General features: G+C 37.2%; 1 protein-coding gene and 1 pseudogene across 1 annotated transcript; one reads left to right on the top strand and one right to left on the bottom strand.

The window, feature by feature from the left end:
• Positions 1 to 2,602: 2,602 nt before the first annotated feature.
• LOC124977196 (olfactory receptor 4F3/4F16/4F29-like) lies at positions 2,603 to 3,544 on the bottom strand. Its single transcript, XM_047540579.1, has one exon. It carries the CDS (start codon positions 3,539 to 3,541, stop codon positions 2,603 to 2,605), a length of 939 nt encoding a protein of 312 aa, XP_047396535.1. The 5' UTR covers positions 3,542 to 3,544.
• A 280-nt stretch (positions 3,545 to 3,824) lies between these two features.
• LOC124978148 (vacuolar protein sorting-associated protein 4A-like) lies at positions 3,825 to 5,108 on the top strand (annotated as a pseudogene).
• Positions 5,109 to 18,841: the final 13,733 nt, after the last annotated feature.

The raw sequence follows: 18,841 nt of genomic DNA, 5'->3' as shown, positions 1-18,841 counted from the left end.
GCAGCAGAGTGAAAGATTCTCAAGGACAGAAATATTACTTTATTTTTCTCTCTCTTCAGTGCTTTGTGCATTTTCTGCCATACTTTAGGCACTCTATAAATATTCATTTATGAGAAATACAGAAATGTGAAGAAGAAAATTAAGCCAAAGCTAAAAATGTAAAAAATGAAGTCAACATAATTTTAAAATAAAACCAAAGATGATTAAAATAGAATCAAATCATGATAGAATGTTCTAAAAATTATGAATTTTAGAGAGAAGACTTTTAAAAAATAAGGTTGAAAAATAAGCAAATTACTGAATTCTTAGCACTGCCTATGCTGAAACTGCTTCCCAAAAAAGACTTCCCATGGCAGTGAAGCAGGGAAAGAGCTCCCAACCTCCTTCAGTGTCTGTCCAAAGTCACTCACATCTATGGCCCCAAACCCCTTTCCAAAATCTAGAAAAACAAAGAGAAAATGTATTGTGATGCAGGCCTGTGATCTGGCTGCTCAGAAGTATGTGACTCCTAACCCCAGGGTATTCTTAAGAACAGCAAATTCAGTGTAATCACGCTTCAGTTTAGCTGGAAAAAAAAAAAAAAAGAGAATATATCTAACATATTAGAGTTAAGAAAATCCTAACTTTAATATTAACGAATGATACATTGAAAACTCAAAATCTAGTTTAAAGTATCACACAATGGCTTGATAGCAGCAAAGATCACTACTTTTTATTTTTAAATAATTTTAATTGCATAGAAAGTGTATGAGTCTATTCTCATTTTTAGAAGTAGAACATCACAAATAAAATGAAAGACCCTTTGACAATGACCCATATTCCAGGTCCCCTTCTCGCCTCTCTGGGGACAACACCACATGACCATATTCTTCCAGACCTTCCTTATGCTTTACATTGATGTGTACTTGCCCTTGTAGACACATAGGACTCTAAATTCTTTTCATTGATTTATAGATATAGCAGGGAATTAATCAAGGTTCAGACCAGAAGAGATGTCACACTTGCCAAGCTCCACAGCCCAGTCCTGCCAGGGGATGGGTAAAGAAAGTGCCTGGAGGTTGCATGGGAGACCTAGGCTCTAGTGCAGAAGTGCCTACAGGGAAGGTCCAGGGGTGATAGCTGACCAGAAGCACCTCCGCCCTTGTGGCGCTTTGCCAAGCAGTGCCTTCTGTCCCTCGTGGCATGTTTTCCAGTGGTGGCTGGCTGAATGAGTGACAGATAACCTTTGCACAGGGTCCTCAGTTCTACTCCAGTCACCACTGAGGGGGTCTATATGTCAGGCTGCAGGAGCAGTGACATCATCAGCATGAGCTTGCTGAGTTTAACTGTATATCTGGCATCCCAAGGGACAATATTTTGACCTACATGCTAATAATAATAAACAACTTTCTACAGATAAAATTAGTTTTCCCTAGTTCCCAGTGTGCACAAGAGAAAGGCATTGTCCTTCAAAACAGTATGCATCTGGACATTCCAGTCCAGGTTTGCTCTCAATGTATCCTTAACTTGACTAGATTTTTGAGGACAGAAAAGGGGCATTTAGGGACATGGTGTTTATTCTCCCCCTTTTCTTTAAGTATGACACAACACTCAAATGGGAAACTGAAGAGAAGTGATTAAAGGAATTATATATAAGAGTTTGGGCAGACTTATGAGAACCAATAAGAGATGGAAAAAGAATCCAGGGCTAGCAAAGAAACAAGTTCTTAGCATCTTTAGGCTAACAGGGCTATGGAAAGGAAGGGGGTTCTAGAATCATGAGTAAGCTACAGCTGCGGAAGAGGGTGTCCCCATAGGATCCATGCACAGAAGAGTAACAGCCTGATTCTGTAGCTTATTGTAGACTTTTCCTGCATCCAGAGAAACTACTTCATCATCCCAAAGTGTGGAGCCTCCAGTAGTATTGTAACTGAACCTTACAGACTGTTGCACTAATTTATGGAGTCAATTGCTTGTAAGTGATAGGGCATGTGGGTAGATGAATAAGTTCCATGTGTTGTGACCTCATATTATACTTCATTTGCTAAATAATGTGCCCTTTGGTCAGAAGAAATGCTGCATACATATATCATGATAGCTCACACAGCTTTTGCTCTTCTACCCCAAAACATGTACTTGATAGACTCCTCTGTGTGTACTCTCAAGATTCTGACCTCCATGAACAAACTAGCAGAGTCCTAAAATGGAGTAGAGTGTTTGCAAGTGGTAGGAGGGAGAAATAAGACCCAGTTCATCATCCCCTCAATATCCCCCAGTGGAGTGCTGCCAGAAATTTCTGTGTGTAAGACACATTCCTGTTTTTGAAAAAAAAAAACAAGGAAGGTAGGTTTCCCTGTTCTAAAGATTTTAAAGTAGCCTGCCATCTTCTTTATGTCAGAGTTTTCTTCTTATAAATATTATTCCTTAGGAATTGAGGTTCAGGATTATTATAATCTTTGATTCCTAAATACTTTATATATAATTCCTTCTCTGTTTTCAGAAGTGATTTTTCTCCATTCTAACTAGAAGACAGAGTGATTTCAATATCAGTGTAGATATCATAAGATAAGAACTCCCTTTGTTCAACAAAAATATTGTTGCACAGTGTTCACAAAGCAGTCACTTAAGAGATCCTCCTATAAGTCACTAGCTGTCTGCATACTTTCCTCATTGCCACCTTCATTTCTTGATTCCTTAGAGTGTAGATGACAGGATTCAGAAAAGGGGTCAGAACTGCATCAAATATAGCCAGGAACTTATCCAAGTGAATAGAGGGATAGGGCCATGCATAGATGAATATCAAAGGACCAAAGAACAAGACGACCACAGTGATGTGAGCTGAAAGGGTGTACAGAGCCTTCGAGGAACCAGCAGAAGAGTGTTTCTGAACACTGAGAATGATGACAATATAGGAAGTGACCAGTATGAGGAAGGAGCCCACAGAGATGAAACCACTGTTAGCTGTGATCATGAATTCCAGTCGGTAGGTGTCTGTGCAGGCAAGTTTGATGAACTGAGGAAGGTCACAGTAAAAGCTGTCCAACACATTAGGGCCACAGAAGGGCAACTTTACCACAAAAGTCAACTGAACCACTGAGTGCGTAAGGCCAACCATCCAGGCAGTCACTGAAAAGAAGATGCACATTCTTGGGCTCATGATGGTCAGGTAGTGCAGAGGCTTGCATATGGCCACATATCTGTCAAAGGCCATGGCTATGAGCAACACCATTTCCACACCACCAATGACATGGATGAAGAAGATCTGTGTGATGCATCCTCTAAAGGAGATGACTTTGTGCTTCCTGAAAAGGTCATAAATCATCTTGGGGGAGACGACTGAAGAAACACCCAGGTCAATGAAGGAGAGGTTGGCCAAGAGAAAGTACATGGGAGAATGTAAGTGTGGCTCAGAAGCCACCATGAACACAATGAGGGAGTTTCCCATCATGCTTGCCATATAAAACATGGAGGAGAACACAAAGAGGAGTAGCTGGATACCCCAGGAGTTGGTGAGTCCCAGGAACACAAACTCGGACACTACAGAGTGATTTGCTCCACCCATTGGTTTTGTCGACAGTGCTTGCTACCTGAAGGAGGACAACAGAAGAAAATACAAATTACGCCAACTACATTAATAGACCAGGAGGAGAGAAGTCAAAATCAGGAAAATCTATTTTTACTTTAGCATTAAAACCAACCTAAAAGACATGGCTCGCTGGCCCTCTAACTAGGCTCTGACTGAGAGTGACCACCCTCCCCACACTGGACCCAGCACCTCAGCTACCCAAGGTCTGACTAAAGTCGCCAGCAGTGCTGTGGGTTGTAGGGTGGACCCAGGAGAGGAAATGACAACATCGACCCTCCAGGAAGCCACTCATCTACTGATAAAAGTCAAGAAAAGGATAAAGCCAAGAATTACAAGGAAGCACTCCAGCTCTACCAGCCTGCAGTGAAGCACTCTCTCCCGCAATCATGTCCCAGGCTCACAGTGACAAGGCCCAGGAGAGCATGCTAGCCAAGTGTGTGCAGTATCAAGACTGGGCAGAGAGGCTGAAGGATTACTTATGAAACAGAGAAACATGGGAAGAAATCAGTAAAAGAAAATCAGAGTGAGGGCAAGCGCAGTGATGGTGACAGCCAAGGGGATAATCCAGAGGAAAAGAAATTGCAAGAGCGACTGAGGGGTGCCATTGTGATGGAGAAGCCCAACATAGGATGGAGTGATGTGGCTGGGCTGGAGCGGGCCAAGGAGGCTGTCAAAGTTGGTGTCATTTGTCAATTAAATTCCCACGCTTGTTCACAGACCAGCGCACCCTTGATGAGGGATACTGCTCTTTGAACCACCAGGAACAGGGAAATCCTACATGGCCAAAGCTGTGGCAGCAGAGGTCAACAACTCTACCTTCTCTGTGGTCTCCTCAGACTCGATGTCTGAGTGGTTGAGGGAAAGTGAAAAGCTAGTGGAGAGCCAGTGTGAGCTGGAGAGGCAGCACGAGCCCTCAATCATCTTCATCGAAGAAGCGGATTCCCTCTGTGGGTCCCAGAAGGAAAAGGAGAGGGAGGTTATCCCAAAGATCAAAACAGAGTTCTTGGTCCAGATGCAGGGGCTGGGGAATAACAATGATGGGACTCTCATTCTTGTGCCACAAACATCCCCTCGGTATTGGATTCAGTTATTAGAAGGAGGTTTGTAAAGCACATTTATATCTCACTGCCAGAAGAAGCTGCCCATACCCAGATGTTCTGATTGCATCTGGGGAGCATCCCCACAACCTCACAGATGCCAACATCCACAAGCTGGCCCAGAAAACAGAACGCTACTCGGGTGCTGACATCAGTATCATTGTAAGATACTCTCTTATGCAGCCCCACAGAAAAGTGCAGTCAGAAACACACTTCAGGAAGGTCTGTGGTCCTTCCCACACCAACCCTAGCATTGTGATTGATGACCTCTTGACCCATGCTCTCCAGGGGACCCAGGGGCCGTGGAGATGACTTGGATGGATATCCCTGGTGAAAAATTCTTAGACCTGTGGTTTGCATGTTGGACATACTCCCGTCTTTGGCCACCACCTGGCCCACAGTGAATGAAGAAGAAATTCTCAGAGGACTTTGGACAGGAGAGTTAAAAGTTTCCTCGCCATGGGTGAAAGCGAAGGTAGGAGGTTGATTGGGACACATCTACAACATTCCCTACATTGGTGATCAGACAGGGCTCCAGGGTTTGTCCTAAAGTCACTACAGTGTCTTCCCGCTGTCTGACCACTAGCCAGGGAGCAGGAATTGAAGGGTCTCCATAACTGCAGATGCTGTGCTGCTATCTGGCACACAGGGGATACTGGCTCTTCCTACTTCTCTCTCCTGAATGCCAACCAGTTCCTTTCTTTGCTCCTCCATGTCCTTATTTTTTATTTTTGTTCCCCTAAATTGATGCTGCTTTGATTTGTCTTGTTTATAAGGATAAAATCCCTGGAAGCGTCAAGGAGTAGTAACCAGTCCCCAGGGCCCTGCTCCTTTTATGCCCAAGTTCAGTTCCTTGGAAACAATCTGATGAATAGTAAGAAAAGCCATTCCCACCCTCCTAGGTTTGCATCCAGGGTCCTGTGTCTTCCTTGCAAGAGGAAGAGATGGTTTCTGTGAGCACAAAGCTGTGCTGACAGCTTTATCAGGAGAGAAGGCAGGTGCATCTTCATTGCTGCCTTCCCCCCAACCCCTCTGCCACCCACCCACCCCCAGTGTAAGAACACTGAAACCAGCCACTGCCCGGGGTCCCTGTCCTGGAAATGGTCTAATAAATCCTTTTCCCTTCTTTTATTTTTCCCCTTTTCCCTTTTTGGAAGAAAAAAATCTAAAGATCAACAGGTATATGAACAAGTATTTAACATCAATAATTATCACAGAAGTGTAACACAAGAATGAAAGAAATGAAAAGAAAAAATTAAAAACAGAATTATTACATAATCCACATTATCATTTCTGGATTAATATCCAAATGAAATGACATCATTATATCCCCAAAATACCTTCCCATATTCATATTCATTCCAGCATTATTTACACTATCCAATATATGGAAACAAGTTAACTGTCCATTAGTGGATCCCACACAGACACACACACATACACACACACACACACATGCACACAATGGAATATTCTTTAGCCTTATAGAAAAATGAAAATTTGTGTTTGTGACAATATGAATGAATCTGGAGGTTATTGGACTAAGTGAAATTAAAGACACGGAAAGACAAATACTGAAAGATCTCATTTATACTTCGAATATAAGTCATGGGCGGGGTGGGGAGGTGGAATGGAAAGATATCAGTTTAAAGGTAGAAATACTCAGTTAGGATGTTGAATTTCTGGAGATCTATTGGGCAGCATGGTCACTATGGATAATAATAATAGTGTCCTTTAAAATACCTAAGAGAGTAGATCTTGAATGTTCTTACCACAGATAAGTATACGAGATGATGACTGTGCTAATTAGTTTGACTCAATAATTTCACTATATATGTATATCAAAACACCACATTGTGCACCATAAATTTATACAATATTTGTCATTTTTTGTTGGCAAGGATGTGGGGGAAAGGTACACTCTTACATTTGCTGATGGGACTTCAAATTGGTGCAATCACTCTGGAAATCATTATGGAGATTCCTTTAAAAATTTGGAATGGAACCACCATTTGACCCAGCTATTCTACTCCTAGGCCTATACCCAAGTGACTTAAAATCAGCATACTACACTGATGCAGCCACAACAATGTTCATAGCTGCTCAATTCACAATATCCAGATTGTGGAACCAACCTAGATGCCCCTCAATTGATGAAAGGATAAAGGAACTGTGGTATATATATATATACAATGGAATTATACTCAGCCATAAAGAATAATAAAATTATGGCATTTGCAGGCAAATGGATGAAACTGGAGAATATCATGCTAAGTGAGATAAGCCAGTCTCAAAAAATCAAAGGACAAATGATCTCGCTGGTGAGCAGATGATGATACATAATAGGGGGTGGGAGGGAGGCAAGAATGCAGGAAGAAGGGACTGTAGAGAGGGAAAAGAGGGATGGGACAGGTGGAGGGAAGGAAAAAAGTAACAGAATGAATCAAACACTATTGCCCTATGTAAATGTACAATTACACAAATGGTACACCTCTACTTCATGTACAAACAGAGAAACAAGTTGTACCCCATTTGTTTACAATAAAAAAAATAAAAAACAAAAAAATTTGGAATGGAACCACCATTTGACCCAGCTATCCTACTCTTGGTATATATCCAAAGGAGTTAAAGTCAGCATACTACACAGCCACTACATCAATGTTTACAGCATTTAATTTATAATAGCTACATTCTGAAGCCAAAGTAGGAGCCCTTCAATAGATGAAAGGATAAAGGAAATGTGGTATACATACACAATGGAATATTACTCAGCCATTAAGAATAATAACCTTATGCCATTTGCCAGTAAATGGATGGATCTGGAGACTATCGTGCTAAGTGGAATAAGCCAGTCCTAAAAAAACAAAGGTTGAATGTTTTCACTCATATGTGGAAACTACTCCACAATAAGAAGGAAGAGGGGAAGAACTGATATTATTCAGTAGATTAGACAAAGGGGAATAAAGGGAAGGGAGAAAAAAAGGAAAGACAGTAGAATGAATCCAAAATAATTTGCCTATGCACATCAATGAATACACCATAGTGAATCCCACCATTGTGTGCATACACAAGAATGGGGTCCTAATTAGAAGATATATTCCATTCTTGTATAATTATATAAAAATGAATTCTACTGTCAAGTACAACTAAAAAGAACAAATAAAAATTTAAAATTAAAAAATTTATCATTTTTTAGATCTTAATGAAACTAGAAGGGGGAAAAAGTCACCCATTAAACCTATAGATTTTGAAATTGTAAACACACAGAGAAGTTGGTGGCTGTCGTACAAAATTGTTCAATTCCATGCAGTATTGTCTCAGAATTTAATCTTTCTGCTTTCTCCCAGAGAAATTGCAGTAATGTTCGTCACAAGATAGAAGATTGGTCAACATGGGAAACTGTGATTCAACCCCAAATTCTTTTAATTTTTCCTTCAAAAGGCAACCTGGTTCAGTCACATGAAACTATTCACCTTTTCTCAACCAGCATATCTACCAAGACCACAAGATTATTCTGAAAAATAAGCCCTTCCTTCCTATTCCCAATCTCTGGAAAACATTATCTTCAAAGTTTATTAAACTTTGAATAACAAATAGCTAGAAGGTCTTGCTTTATATTATTAGCATTTGTTTTACATCCTTTTAATTTGGTGGACTGCTGACAAAACTAATGCACCAGTAAACTTCTTAGGGATAATGACCTATTCATGTTTAGATTCTCTGAAGCAATGAAGAAGGGGTCCACAGAGAGGGGCAGGTCCATGAACTGTCTATTACCAGTTTGGATCCCCTCAGAAACAGAGATGGTTAATAAGTGTTTAAAGCTTCTCTAGCAATTTGGTTACAGAGAAAAATAAATGCCTGCTGTTGCAGTCTACTAAAGTGTCAGTCCATGAAGCACTGTGGGGGGAAAACCTAAGACAATGTGACAGTCACAGCCCTGGAGAACTCAGCACAGGATCTGCAGGCTTAACCCCGTGAGGAGCACTGTGGTGTACTAGATAGCATTTGTTTAAACCTCTCTGAAAGTACTTACCACATTATATTGTAATTTTGATTTTATTTAAAGAAAAACACATAACGTAGTGGAAAGAATATCAGCTTTGGGTTCAGAAAAACAAGATTTATTCCATAGTGCAGTCACTGACAAGTTAATATTAGGCAGAGTATTAAACTTTTGAGCCTCAGTGTATTTATCTATTTAACAAATTAAAAATAATGTCTTCTCATTGTAGGGATAAAATAAAGATCATACTTGTGCATTCAGTATGTGGGTATTCCATACGTAGGTTTCAGTAAATATTAATATTACTTTGCTTTCTTTCACCTATCCCTTATAGTATTTAATGCATGAAATAAATGAATAAATAAAAAGAGATGGTATTGATAAGCACATAGCATTAAAATACCATATCTAAAAGATATTTTAAAATATATCATCTGTCTCATTCTAATGTTATAATAGATTATAACATTTATTCTTTTAGTGATCAACAGTAAACTTTTAAATGTAAATTAATTTTCTCTTAAAGAACATGGTATTTCTTTCTCATTCTGACTACAAATGTAGTCCATTGTTAAGTTCTCCTTCTTAACTAGACTACAATCCCCATAAAGTTAAAGACTGCATCTGTGTTCTCCACAGTGTTTTCAAACTTAGAATCACAACACCACACAACAGGGACACATAAATATTTAATGAAAGATAGAAAGAGATGTATTTGGTTTCAGTAAAAACATAAGAAAATGCATCTAATTATATGATTGAAGAAGATAGGCAACAAGACCATGCAGAGTTCTGAAGTGACAGAGAAAAACAGAAAATAAGGCATTATAAAAATGAGTAGGAGTTACAGAAAAATAAGAAATAAAAAGATTAAAAAGAAAATTCAAAAAACTATGAAAATTGGAAATTACATGTATTCTGTAATTCTGAAGACAAGAAAGAAAAAGCTCACTTTAAATTAAGTAAGAGAGTTTCTGAAATATGATCTACACTGCTTTTTGGGACACATTCTTCAGAAATTATAGGATTATAAACAAATTGTAGTTCTACATCTCCAGGAGTCTTTTAAGTACTCTGGGGCTCTTGGAAGAGTTTCTTCATCAGCTGTTAAATTTACTTGTCTTTGGATCTCTGATCCAATTAACTAGGTAAGAACCAAGAAAACAGAATGAGATGTAACTATGGAATTTGGATGTGCCAAATGGATGAGACTATATCCACCCAAATATCAGGGAATATAAAAACTCATAAAGCTAGGGTCATTACAGTTTTAAAGTCACTTAACACAGGGTCAGAATCCAAATCACAATCCAGAGAAAAGTCATACAAAGGTTTCCATAGATATGACACTTATTCACAAAGAAGTCATTAATAGATTCAGGGGGAAACTCCTGAAGGGAAGAGGTTATGACCATCTTCTCTTATAGACAGGCTGTACTTCAAAATAATTTTCTTAAGTGTATTAATTGCATTCATTTTTAACTAATTAAATAGCTGTGATGTCAAAGACCTCTTTACCCTGTGTTGTAATTAATCCCTTTTCTGACCTATTTAGAATTTAGTAATCCTCCAAAACAGATTCCCAGACATTTAATCCTTATAAAGAGAAAAAATGAGTAATAGGGTTTTAAATATAGAGTTTTCAGGTTAAATGGAATCTATAGACATCTCTCAGATTTAAACAAGGTGCTTCTTCCTCCTCCTTCGTCTAGAAATACTGTAAGTTCATTGTTTCCCTAAGTTCAAACGTCTATATTTTTCCTCTTCAAATTGCCACAAAATCATCTTTAAATCCAAGTAAACTCTAGCTCCCCTCTGGTTTAAGAACACCTCTACTTTTTGTTTATTAATGTGGAAAATATACATAATCTGTATCCTTTCCAATAAGTACTTATATACATGAATAAACAAAGTCACTCTATAGCTTTCATTTTGCAAGAAAACAAACGATACTTTTGACATTTACTCTTTGATTTTCTTTCTCACTTACTTGCAACCCCAGAAAAATTCCAATTTGTCAACACTCTTTAAACTCTTCTCCATTCTTCTTATAATTCAGAGATAAAATTGATACAAAAGTTGGGCACGGTGGCATACGCCTATAATTCCAGCAGTTCAGGAGGTTGGGGCTGGAGGATCGAGAGTTCAAAGCCAGCCTCAGCAATTGAGCAAGACCCTAAGCAACTTATGAGACCCTGTCTCTAAATGAAAATATAAAAAAGGGCTGAGGATGTGGCTCGGTGATTAAATGCCCCTGTTTTCAATCCCCAGAACCAAAAGAAAAAATAATTGATATGAAAACTCTAATTCTAAACCAGAGAAGAAACCAAGAAAAGTCAACCTGGCAGCTTTAAGAATTATTTTGTTTTGAAATTTTTGACATCACATTTCAAAATTATGTTACAGTGGAAAATATTCAGCTTTGTGTCTATCGTCTCCATGTCAAATTTTACTTCTGTTCAGGTGCTTCTGAGACTCTTTTGCACTGGGCAAACTTGATAAGTTCCTAGTAAATTTGCTTCCAGCTTACAAAAGATAATCAGTCTATACCCATCTCTTTTGAAAAATCAATGGAAAAAAAATATTACCTTTGTTTTTGCTCGAGGGGGGTTGTTGTTTGTTTTAGTTTTCATGTGTCTTCGTGTGCCATTTTTTGCCTGTTTATCAAGTGGTAGAGGATGTGATCATTGCGGTAATCATCATTTACAACAGAATGATTAATTGCAACCTATGCAGAGTCTAAAATATTTTAAGTGTTTAAAAGCTTTTTAAATTTTCCTAATATTTTTCACACTTTCCCAGGTACGATGTGGTTCAGTTCTAGCTCAAAGTCAGTTAGCCTTTTCCAATATGTTCATGAATTTTTTCACAACTGTTCTCCTGTGCTGTTCAATTCCTTTTCCTGGATATGACTTCCCTTTAGGCTGGACTCACACAGACCCTTTAGGATCTGACTCGTGTTCACAGAAGTCCCTACAACAGAGTCATGTCTCAAACTAAAGTCACACTTCCCATTGATAATTTGTTTCCATACATCCATTTTACCTGTACAAAAAGAACGGCATCTTCTGGGATTTAGATTTTCCTCTGCTCTCTAACATAAAGGGCCACATAATACCCTGCCAGAGAAAGACATGAAGTTATTTTATATACCAGAAGAGACAGTGACCAAGTGATACCAGAAAAATACAATAGCTCATGGCTCAGGGACTTTTTCCCTAGAGAATTATTTTTTTTTTGACCAGTGCAACCAAAGGATCTAAGAATGCATCATAAAATGCTAGCGATAAAGAGGGAAATAAAAAAATTGGGGGCACTTTTTGCTACTTTGTTGTAAATATTGATAATTTCACACCACAATCGATCTCCAAAAATAGGAAAATATTAACTCAAAAAAAAAATAAAAACTACAATCAACTCCCAAAGAGCCAGTAAGCTAAATTTTTGGTATCATTTAAGTAGTAAAAGAATAATTATAACTACTACATTTTTATACAATAATATATTGTGGAATTAAGGATGCATAAGTGCATTTTGCTGTACAGAAGCTCATAATGAGATTTTTAGGCAAAAAAAATCAAGTCTATTGACTTTTCACTTTGTACCCTTTTACCAGTCAGGGCCCGGCCAGGATCAGAAATGGCACACTCAAGTTAGGTACCAAGAGAAGAGCTTAATGAAGGCGCACAGTAGGGCACAACAGTGTTGCAAGTGGAGTTAGGACAAATAAAAGTTATCCTTTTACTCTCTGCATCTATTGTTGTCCTTTATCTGCCGGGGTCCAGCCCTAGCAGGAATTCATGGGTTCCACACAGGTAAACGGGGCGCGGGGAGACAGCATCGGCGATGGATGGAGAATGAAAGACACAGACTCTAGGTCTGGTGCAATCAATCCCACTTTATTCTGGGGAAGGCTGGGTTTATATACATTTTTCTGCAGGCTATAATGACAATCTTGTGGTTAATATTAAAGAAGTTTTCAAAGCATAGGCAGAAATTGTTTTTAACAAGGAACAGAAAATTATGAGAAAACAGTAACCTTACAGATTATCCTTACCTATTCACAATTGTTTTAAGAATATCTAACTACCTCGGTGAACTAATACAATATTTACTTCCTTAATATCTAAACTCTATGTGACCTAAAACTATTCTTAATATTCTCGTGGTTAAAACAATAGACAAGTAATCTCATGTGACTATCTCTACTAGGTCCATCTGGTTAATATCTGAATTACTGATTTAAGGGGTACAGGAGGGCAGTGGTCCCAATTGTAATTGTGTACCAATGTTTATTATAGGGGTGACTTATTCTTAGTAGGAAGGAAGGAATGTTATGAAACCTTATTCTCATACCTCACCACCACACATGAACAAAACCATCGTTAAAATTTAACCAGCCTGTTGGAGACAAAGGCAGATCTACAACTATTTTCTCCGGAGGCTTTCAGGGACTCATTGTACGGTTGCAAAATTATTTTTAATTTTGTTAGTGGTAAAGACCCATTGTTTTTCAGATTGTAGGTAATATTTTCTGAAATTTTTGTTGTATTCCCTTCGTCCCCTTAAGCAATCCATTCAGACTGAAATGAGTCATATATTATCAGAGAAAACACCGTGCTTCGGAGCAAAACATCCGGCAATTCCTTTTAGGATGAGCCTTTGCAATCATCCTCCAGAGGATCTTTGTCAAGTACTGGATGGAATTCCGGATGCAACCGCATTTATCCATGGGAAAACAAGGCTAGCAAACAAAATGAGAGCAGAAGAAATTTCACATCATAGAATGGTTATTATATAATTGCATAGTAATATAATATGTATGGTATATTATGTAGAAAGTCATGGAAGTCTGAGCCCACTGCACATGCAAGTTAATCTTTCCTTTCACACAATATACAAAGCCTTTTCTGCTCTAGAGCCACCTCAAAACTTGTAGCCTTAAAAATTTCCCAGTGGTATACATTGGCTACAAAATCCAGAGAAATTCACAAATAATTGGGCCTCTTTCCCTGCATTAGACATTGCAAAGTGCAGAAAATTTAAAAGAGATATTCTGGCATGTCCCATATCAATCAGAAATGATTGGAACTGGAGAATCACGCTAAGTGAAATAAGCCAGACCCAGCTTCTCTCATATGTAGAAGCTAAAGCAAAGTAGGAGGATGGGGGGAGAGGAGTTGGCTCTCATAAAGACAGAGGGAAGATCAGTGGAGTAAAAGAAAGAGATTGAGGGGAAGGAAGGAGGGATGAGAAAGGGAAGAAATGCAAAATGAATCTGACAAACTTACACAATGTATATGTATAAATATCCCACAGTGAATTCCACCTTTATATATATCTATAAAGCACCAATTAAAAAATAGAAGATCAATAAAATAGAGGAATGGGAATAGGAGAAGAGAAGAGGAGAGGAAAACAGGAGGAACAAAAAGTAAAAAAAGAACACAATCATAGATATGGACAATGGGTCTCTGAAGCAAATTTACTGTAATTAAGGGATAACTTGAACAGACTGATCAATAGTGCCACAGAAAGGGAACTCATGGACTTATGGGTGCTATGGAAAGGGAGTTGGGGAGAAGTGCTGGGAACTGCTATATTGTGTGCATATATGAATATGTGGTAACAAATCCATCAATATGTACAAATATAATGCACCAATTTTTAAAAAGGTGAAGAAAAAAAAAAAAAGAAAATATGCCAGAATAGAGGGTGAGTCTTCAAATTTAAAAATTTGAGTTCCCACAAGAGACCTACATGCACTAGTTTGAAATTGAGGTCTGGTTTGTTTGTTTAGTGTTCATATTAGCTATACATAATGTTAGCATTCATTTTGACATAATTATAAATACACGGAATACAATTTGCTCCAGTTTAGTCCCCAGTACTTGTCCTTACCCTTCCCCTCTTCCCTCCCCCTGTTCCCTTTCCTCTATTCTACTGATCTTACTGCTATTTATTTACACTTGTTTTCATTTTAATTAGTATCTTATTGATATATATAATGGTGGGATTCACTGTGGTATGCTCACGTATGTACATACGAAAGTTAGGTCAGATTCATTCTACTGTTCTCCCCTTTTCCCATCCCTCCTCCTCCCCCTCAATCCCCTTCTACTACCCCCTGACCTTTCTTTTATTTTGATAAAATCCCCCTACTCCCTCCTCCTCCTCCTCCTCCTCTTCCTCCTCCTCCTCCTCCTCCTCCTCCTCCTCCTCCTCTTCTTCTTCTTCTTCTTCTTCTTCTTCTTCTTCTTCTTCTTCTTCTTCTTCTTCTTCTTTCTTTCTTTCTCTCTCTCTCTCTCTCTCTCTCTCTCTCTATCTATCTATCTCTCTTTCTCTCTCTCTCTCTCTCTCTCTCTCTCTCTCTCTCTCTCTCTCTCTCTCTCCCACTCCCTTATTTTAGACTAGCTTTGCAAATCAGGAAACATTCAACTTTTTACTTTCTGACTGTAGCTTATTTCACTTAGCATAATAGTCTCCAGTTCCCTCCATTTACCAGCAAATGACCTATTTTCATTCTTTATGGCTGATTAGTACTCCATTGTGCTTTATCCATTCATCTGTTGAAGGGCACCTAGGTTGGTTCCATAGTTTCACTATTCTGAATTGTGCTTTTTAAATATTGATGTGACTGGCATCACTGTAGTACACTGATTTTAGATCTTTTGGATGTATAATGAGGAGTGAGGTAACTGGGTCATATGGTGGTTCCATTCTTAGTTTTTTGAGGAATCTCCATACTACCTCCCAGATTTATTGCCCTAATTTGCAGTCTTACCAACAATGTATGAGTGTATCTTTTACCCCACATCCTCACCAACATTTATTATTATTTGTATTCTTAATAATTGTCATTCTTATTGGAGTGAGATGAAGTTTCGATCTGGTTTTGATTTGCATTTGCCCAATTGCTAGAGATGTTGAGCATTTTTTCATATATTTGCTGACCATTTGTGTTTCTTTTTTTGAGAAGTGTCTGTTTAGTTTTTTTTCCCATTAATAAATTGGGTTATTTGGGTTTTATGTTTTGTTCATTTGTTTTTTGTTTTGTTTTTCGATGCTAGGTTTATTTTGAGTTCTTTATATATTCTGAGTATTAATGCCCTATCTGAGGAGCAGGTGACAAAGATTTCTCCCCATTCTGTAAGGAGAAAAATGACTGAAAATAATTTTATTCACATATATAAAACTGTTAACATGTTGGTATATTTCTTCTTAAATCTTCCTTTTTGCATTTAAAACTACATTATGCAAAATAGATCACATGGTTCTATAACCTTGGTCATTGATAACATGATATGTAAGTCTTTTCATGATGATAAATGTACTAACATGTAGTTCTTGGTGGCTACATGATAATCTATTTGTGAGACTTGGTCACATATTATAAATGTGTCCCGTATAATAGTTGTATCAGTTCAAACTTGTGTCACCAACAGTGAATTAGAGTACTAGTTATTCCCACCTTTGAAAACAAAGGATATATAATTAGCTTAAATATTAGTAAACCTGAAGAACAAAACATGTTACCTATTGATCCATTAAAACTCTCCCCTACTTTTGTTATGAAATATTAGATATTTACTAAATGGAAAACATATACTTGACTTACAAAGTATCAGATAAGCACTGTGTGAGCTTATCTGTTCATATTGTTGCATTGCAGTTTGCTTATTTGTACTTCTATTTAGCTTTCCATTATGAAAACACAATTCATTATTAATTCTCTTGTGGTGGACATTTCCCTGGTAGTTTTTTCTAGCAGGGACAGTATACATTCTTGTTTGTCTCCTGATGTGCAGTTTTCAAGGTCTTTCAGGACACAGTCACAAAAATACAGAAACAAAAGTTTTTAAGACACAGGGAATGAGAATGTTCAGCCTTATAACATTAGTATCAAATTGTATTTCAGACAGGTTGCATTAATTTATATTTACAGAGATTTCTTCATTTGTGCCAATCTTTTCCATTGTGAGAGTTATTAATTTTCCCCATCAAGTGAATACAAACTGGTATCTCATTGTGATCCTAATTTGTATTTTCCTCACTATTAATAAATACTGTGTTTATAATGATCTTTGCTGTAATTGCTCCAGGTGTGTCTGAGATTTTTAGTAGATATCTTTTTCAGGTTAAGGAAATTCCCTTGTATATCATATTAGCTAATTTTTTTCTTTTAAATCTTAATAGGTGATGAATTTATCACTTGCTTTTTATTTATGAGATGATCGATTTTTCTCTTTAATTAATTACATCAATGTATTTTTAAATTTTTATCAATCATATAATCCTAGTATTAAACACCATCCATGTTGTATTTTTTTAACATTACTAAAGTTTGCTGTAGACACTATATTTAATATATATTATGAATACATTTATTTTTATATCTGCATTTATGACTGAGATTGGCTAATAATTTTTCTTTCTCACACTTTTTTTTTTTTGAACCAGGATTCAAACCCAAGGCCTCATATGTGCTAGGCAAAAGTTCTACCACTGACCTCTAGCCCCAGTCATTTTATTTTATGTTTTTGAGACAGGGTCTTACTACATTGCACAGACTGGTCACAAACTTACAATCCTCCTGCTTCATCCTCCCAAGTAGCTGTAATTACACACATGTACCAATGAACCTGGCTTTTATACTGCTTTTTACTTGTTTGGGTATGAAGGTTATGGGGTCTCATAGAATAAATTAGGGGTATATTCCCTTGTTATCAGGAAGAGTTTACATAAAATCAGAATTTCTTCAAAGTTTGATGGAACTACTTGCTTTAGTACAACTGCCTGAGTTTGGGGAAATAGACTAGTTATTCAATTTCTCCAAAATTATAAGATTATTTTAGGTTTACTTTTTTCTTGAATAAATTTCAAGATATTTTAGTTTTAAAGAATTTTTTCTCTCATATAATTTTAAAATTCATTGACATAAAAATTTTTATAGCACTTTCTCTTTTAAAAACTCTGCTTCATCAAGTAGATATATATTCCTTTCTTGTCCTGTGTGTATTTGTGTGCGTATGCATTATGTGGGGGTATAAACTTTTATTTTCCTTGATCAAGTTAACCAGAGAATTGCCTAGTAATTAGTCTTTTCAAAAACCCAACTTCTGACTTTGTTGAACTTCTCTATTTCACTTTTATTTTGAGTGGTTTCAATTTTGCTCTCTGTCTTCTTTCTTTTAATTTATTCTGTTCTTTTTCTAGCTCCTCATCTTGAAAACGGGATAATTAATTTTTTGGTTTCCTATTTTCACATATGTGCATTTTCGTTTTATACCACACAAGGTGAGTTCTAAGTATTTAAAAATAACCACAAATCCTTCATTGAAACACAAATGAAGATATTCTAAACATCCCTGTGGGCTGGACATGGTAACACAGATTTGTAATCCCAGTGACTCAGGAGGCTAATGCCAGAGGATGGCAAGTTCAAGGCCAGTGTGGGCAATTTAGTAAGACCCTTTGTCAAAATAAAAGAATTAAAAGGACTATGGATGAACCTCAGAGGTTGAGAGCTTGCCTTCATAAGTGAGGCCCCTGGTTTAATCCCCAGGACTTTAAATGTGTGGGAATTAAAATTCTATATCCCTTTTATAAACCTTTAATTTTGTAATATTGTAGTCAGAGACTAAGGTCTACCTGAAGCTAATTCCTTGAATATATGTTAAGACTACTTTGTTCTCTTACTTGGTCAGATTTTGTAATTGCTCCATGTGTGTTTGAGAAAAATGTGTATTCTTTCGTTGAGTATATGAGTTCTGTATATCTCAATTTTATCATGATGTGCTTCAGTCATTAATTTTGTTCATGATTACTCAAATTAATTCATAACATTACATTTTTTTCTGCTTGACTTACAAATGTAAGTGTAAGAAATGTATCGAAGTTTTCTGTTATGTCGTATTCATCAATGTTGCATAAATGTCGCCTTTGAGCAAGTTTTTCTTCATGTGTTTTGAGATTATGAATTATATGTGAATTTAGAATGTTCTTGGCAAATCGAACCTTTTATCATGTAGTAATACTCTCTCCTCCTAATGCCTTTCAATGTAACTTATTTATTGCCTGCTATGAACATAGCCATGGTAATTTTCTTTTTGTTGTATTATTTGTTTCAACTTTGTCTATATTTGTTTTTAGATATATATCTTCTTAACAGTA

This window comes from Sciurus carolinensis, chromosome 2 (assembly GCF_902686445.1).
Source record: "Sciurus carolinensis chromosome 2, mSciCar1.2, whole genome shotgun sequence".
NCBI classification, from domain to species: Eukaryota; Metazoa; Chordata; class Mammalia; order Rodentia; family Sciuridae; genus Sciurus; species Sciurus carolinensis.
The sequence above is the reverse complement of the archived record's forward strand: the minus strand, read 5'-3'. Positions and strand labels throughout refer to the sequence as shown.

Excerpts from the sequence above, each read along its gene's own strand:
- LOC124977196 (XM_047540579.1), bottom strand. The coding sequence starts at position 3,541 with ATGGGTGGAGCAAATCACTCTGTAGTGTCCGAGTTTGTGTTCCTGGGA.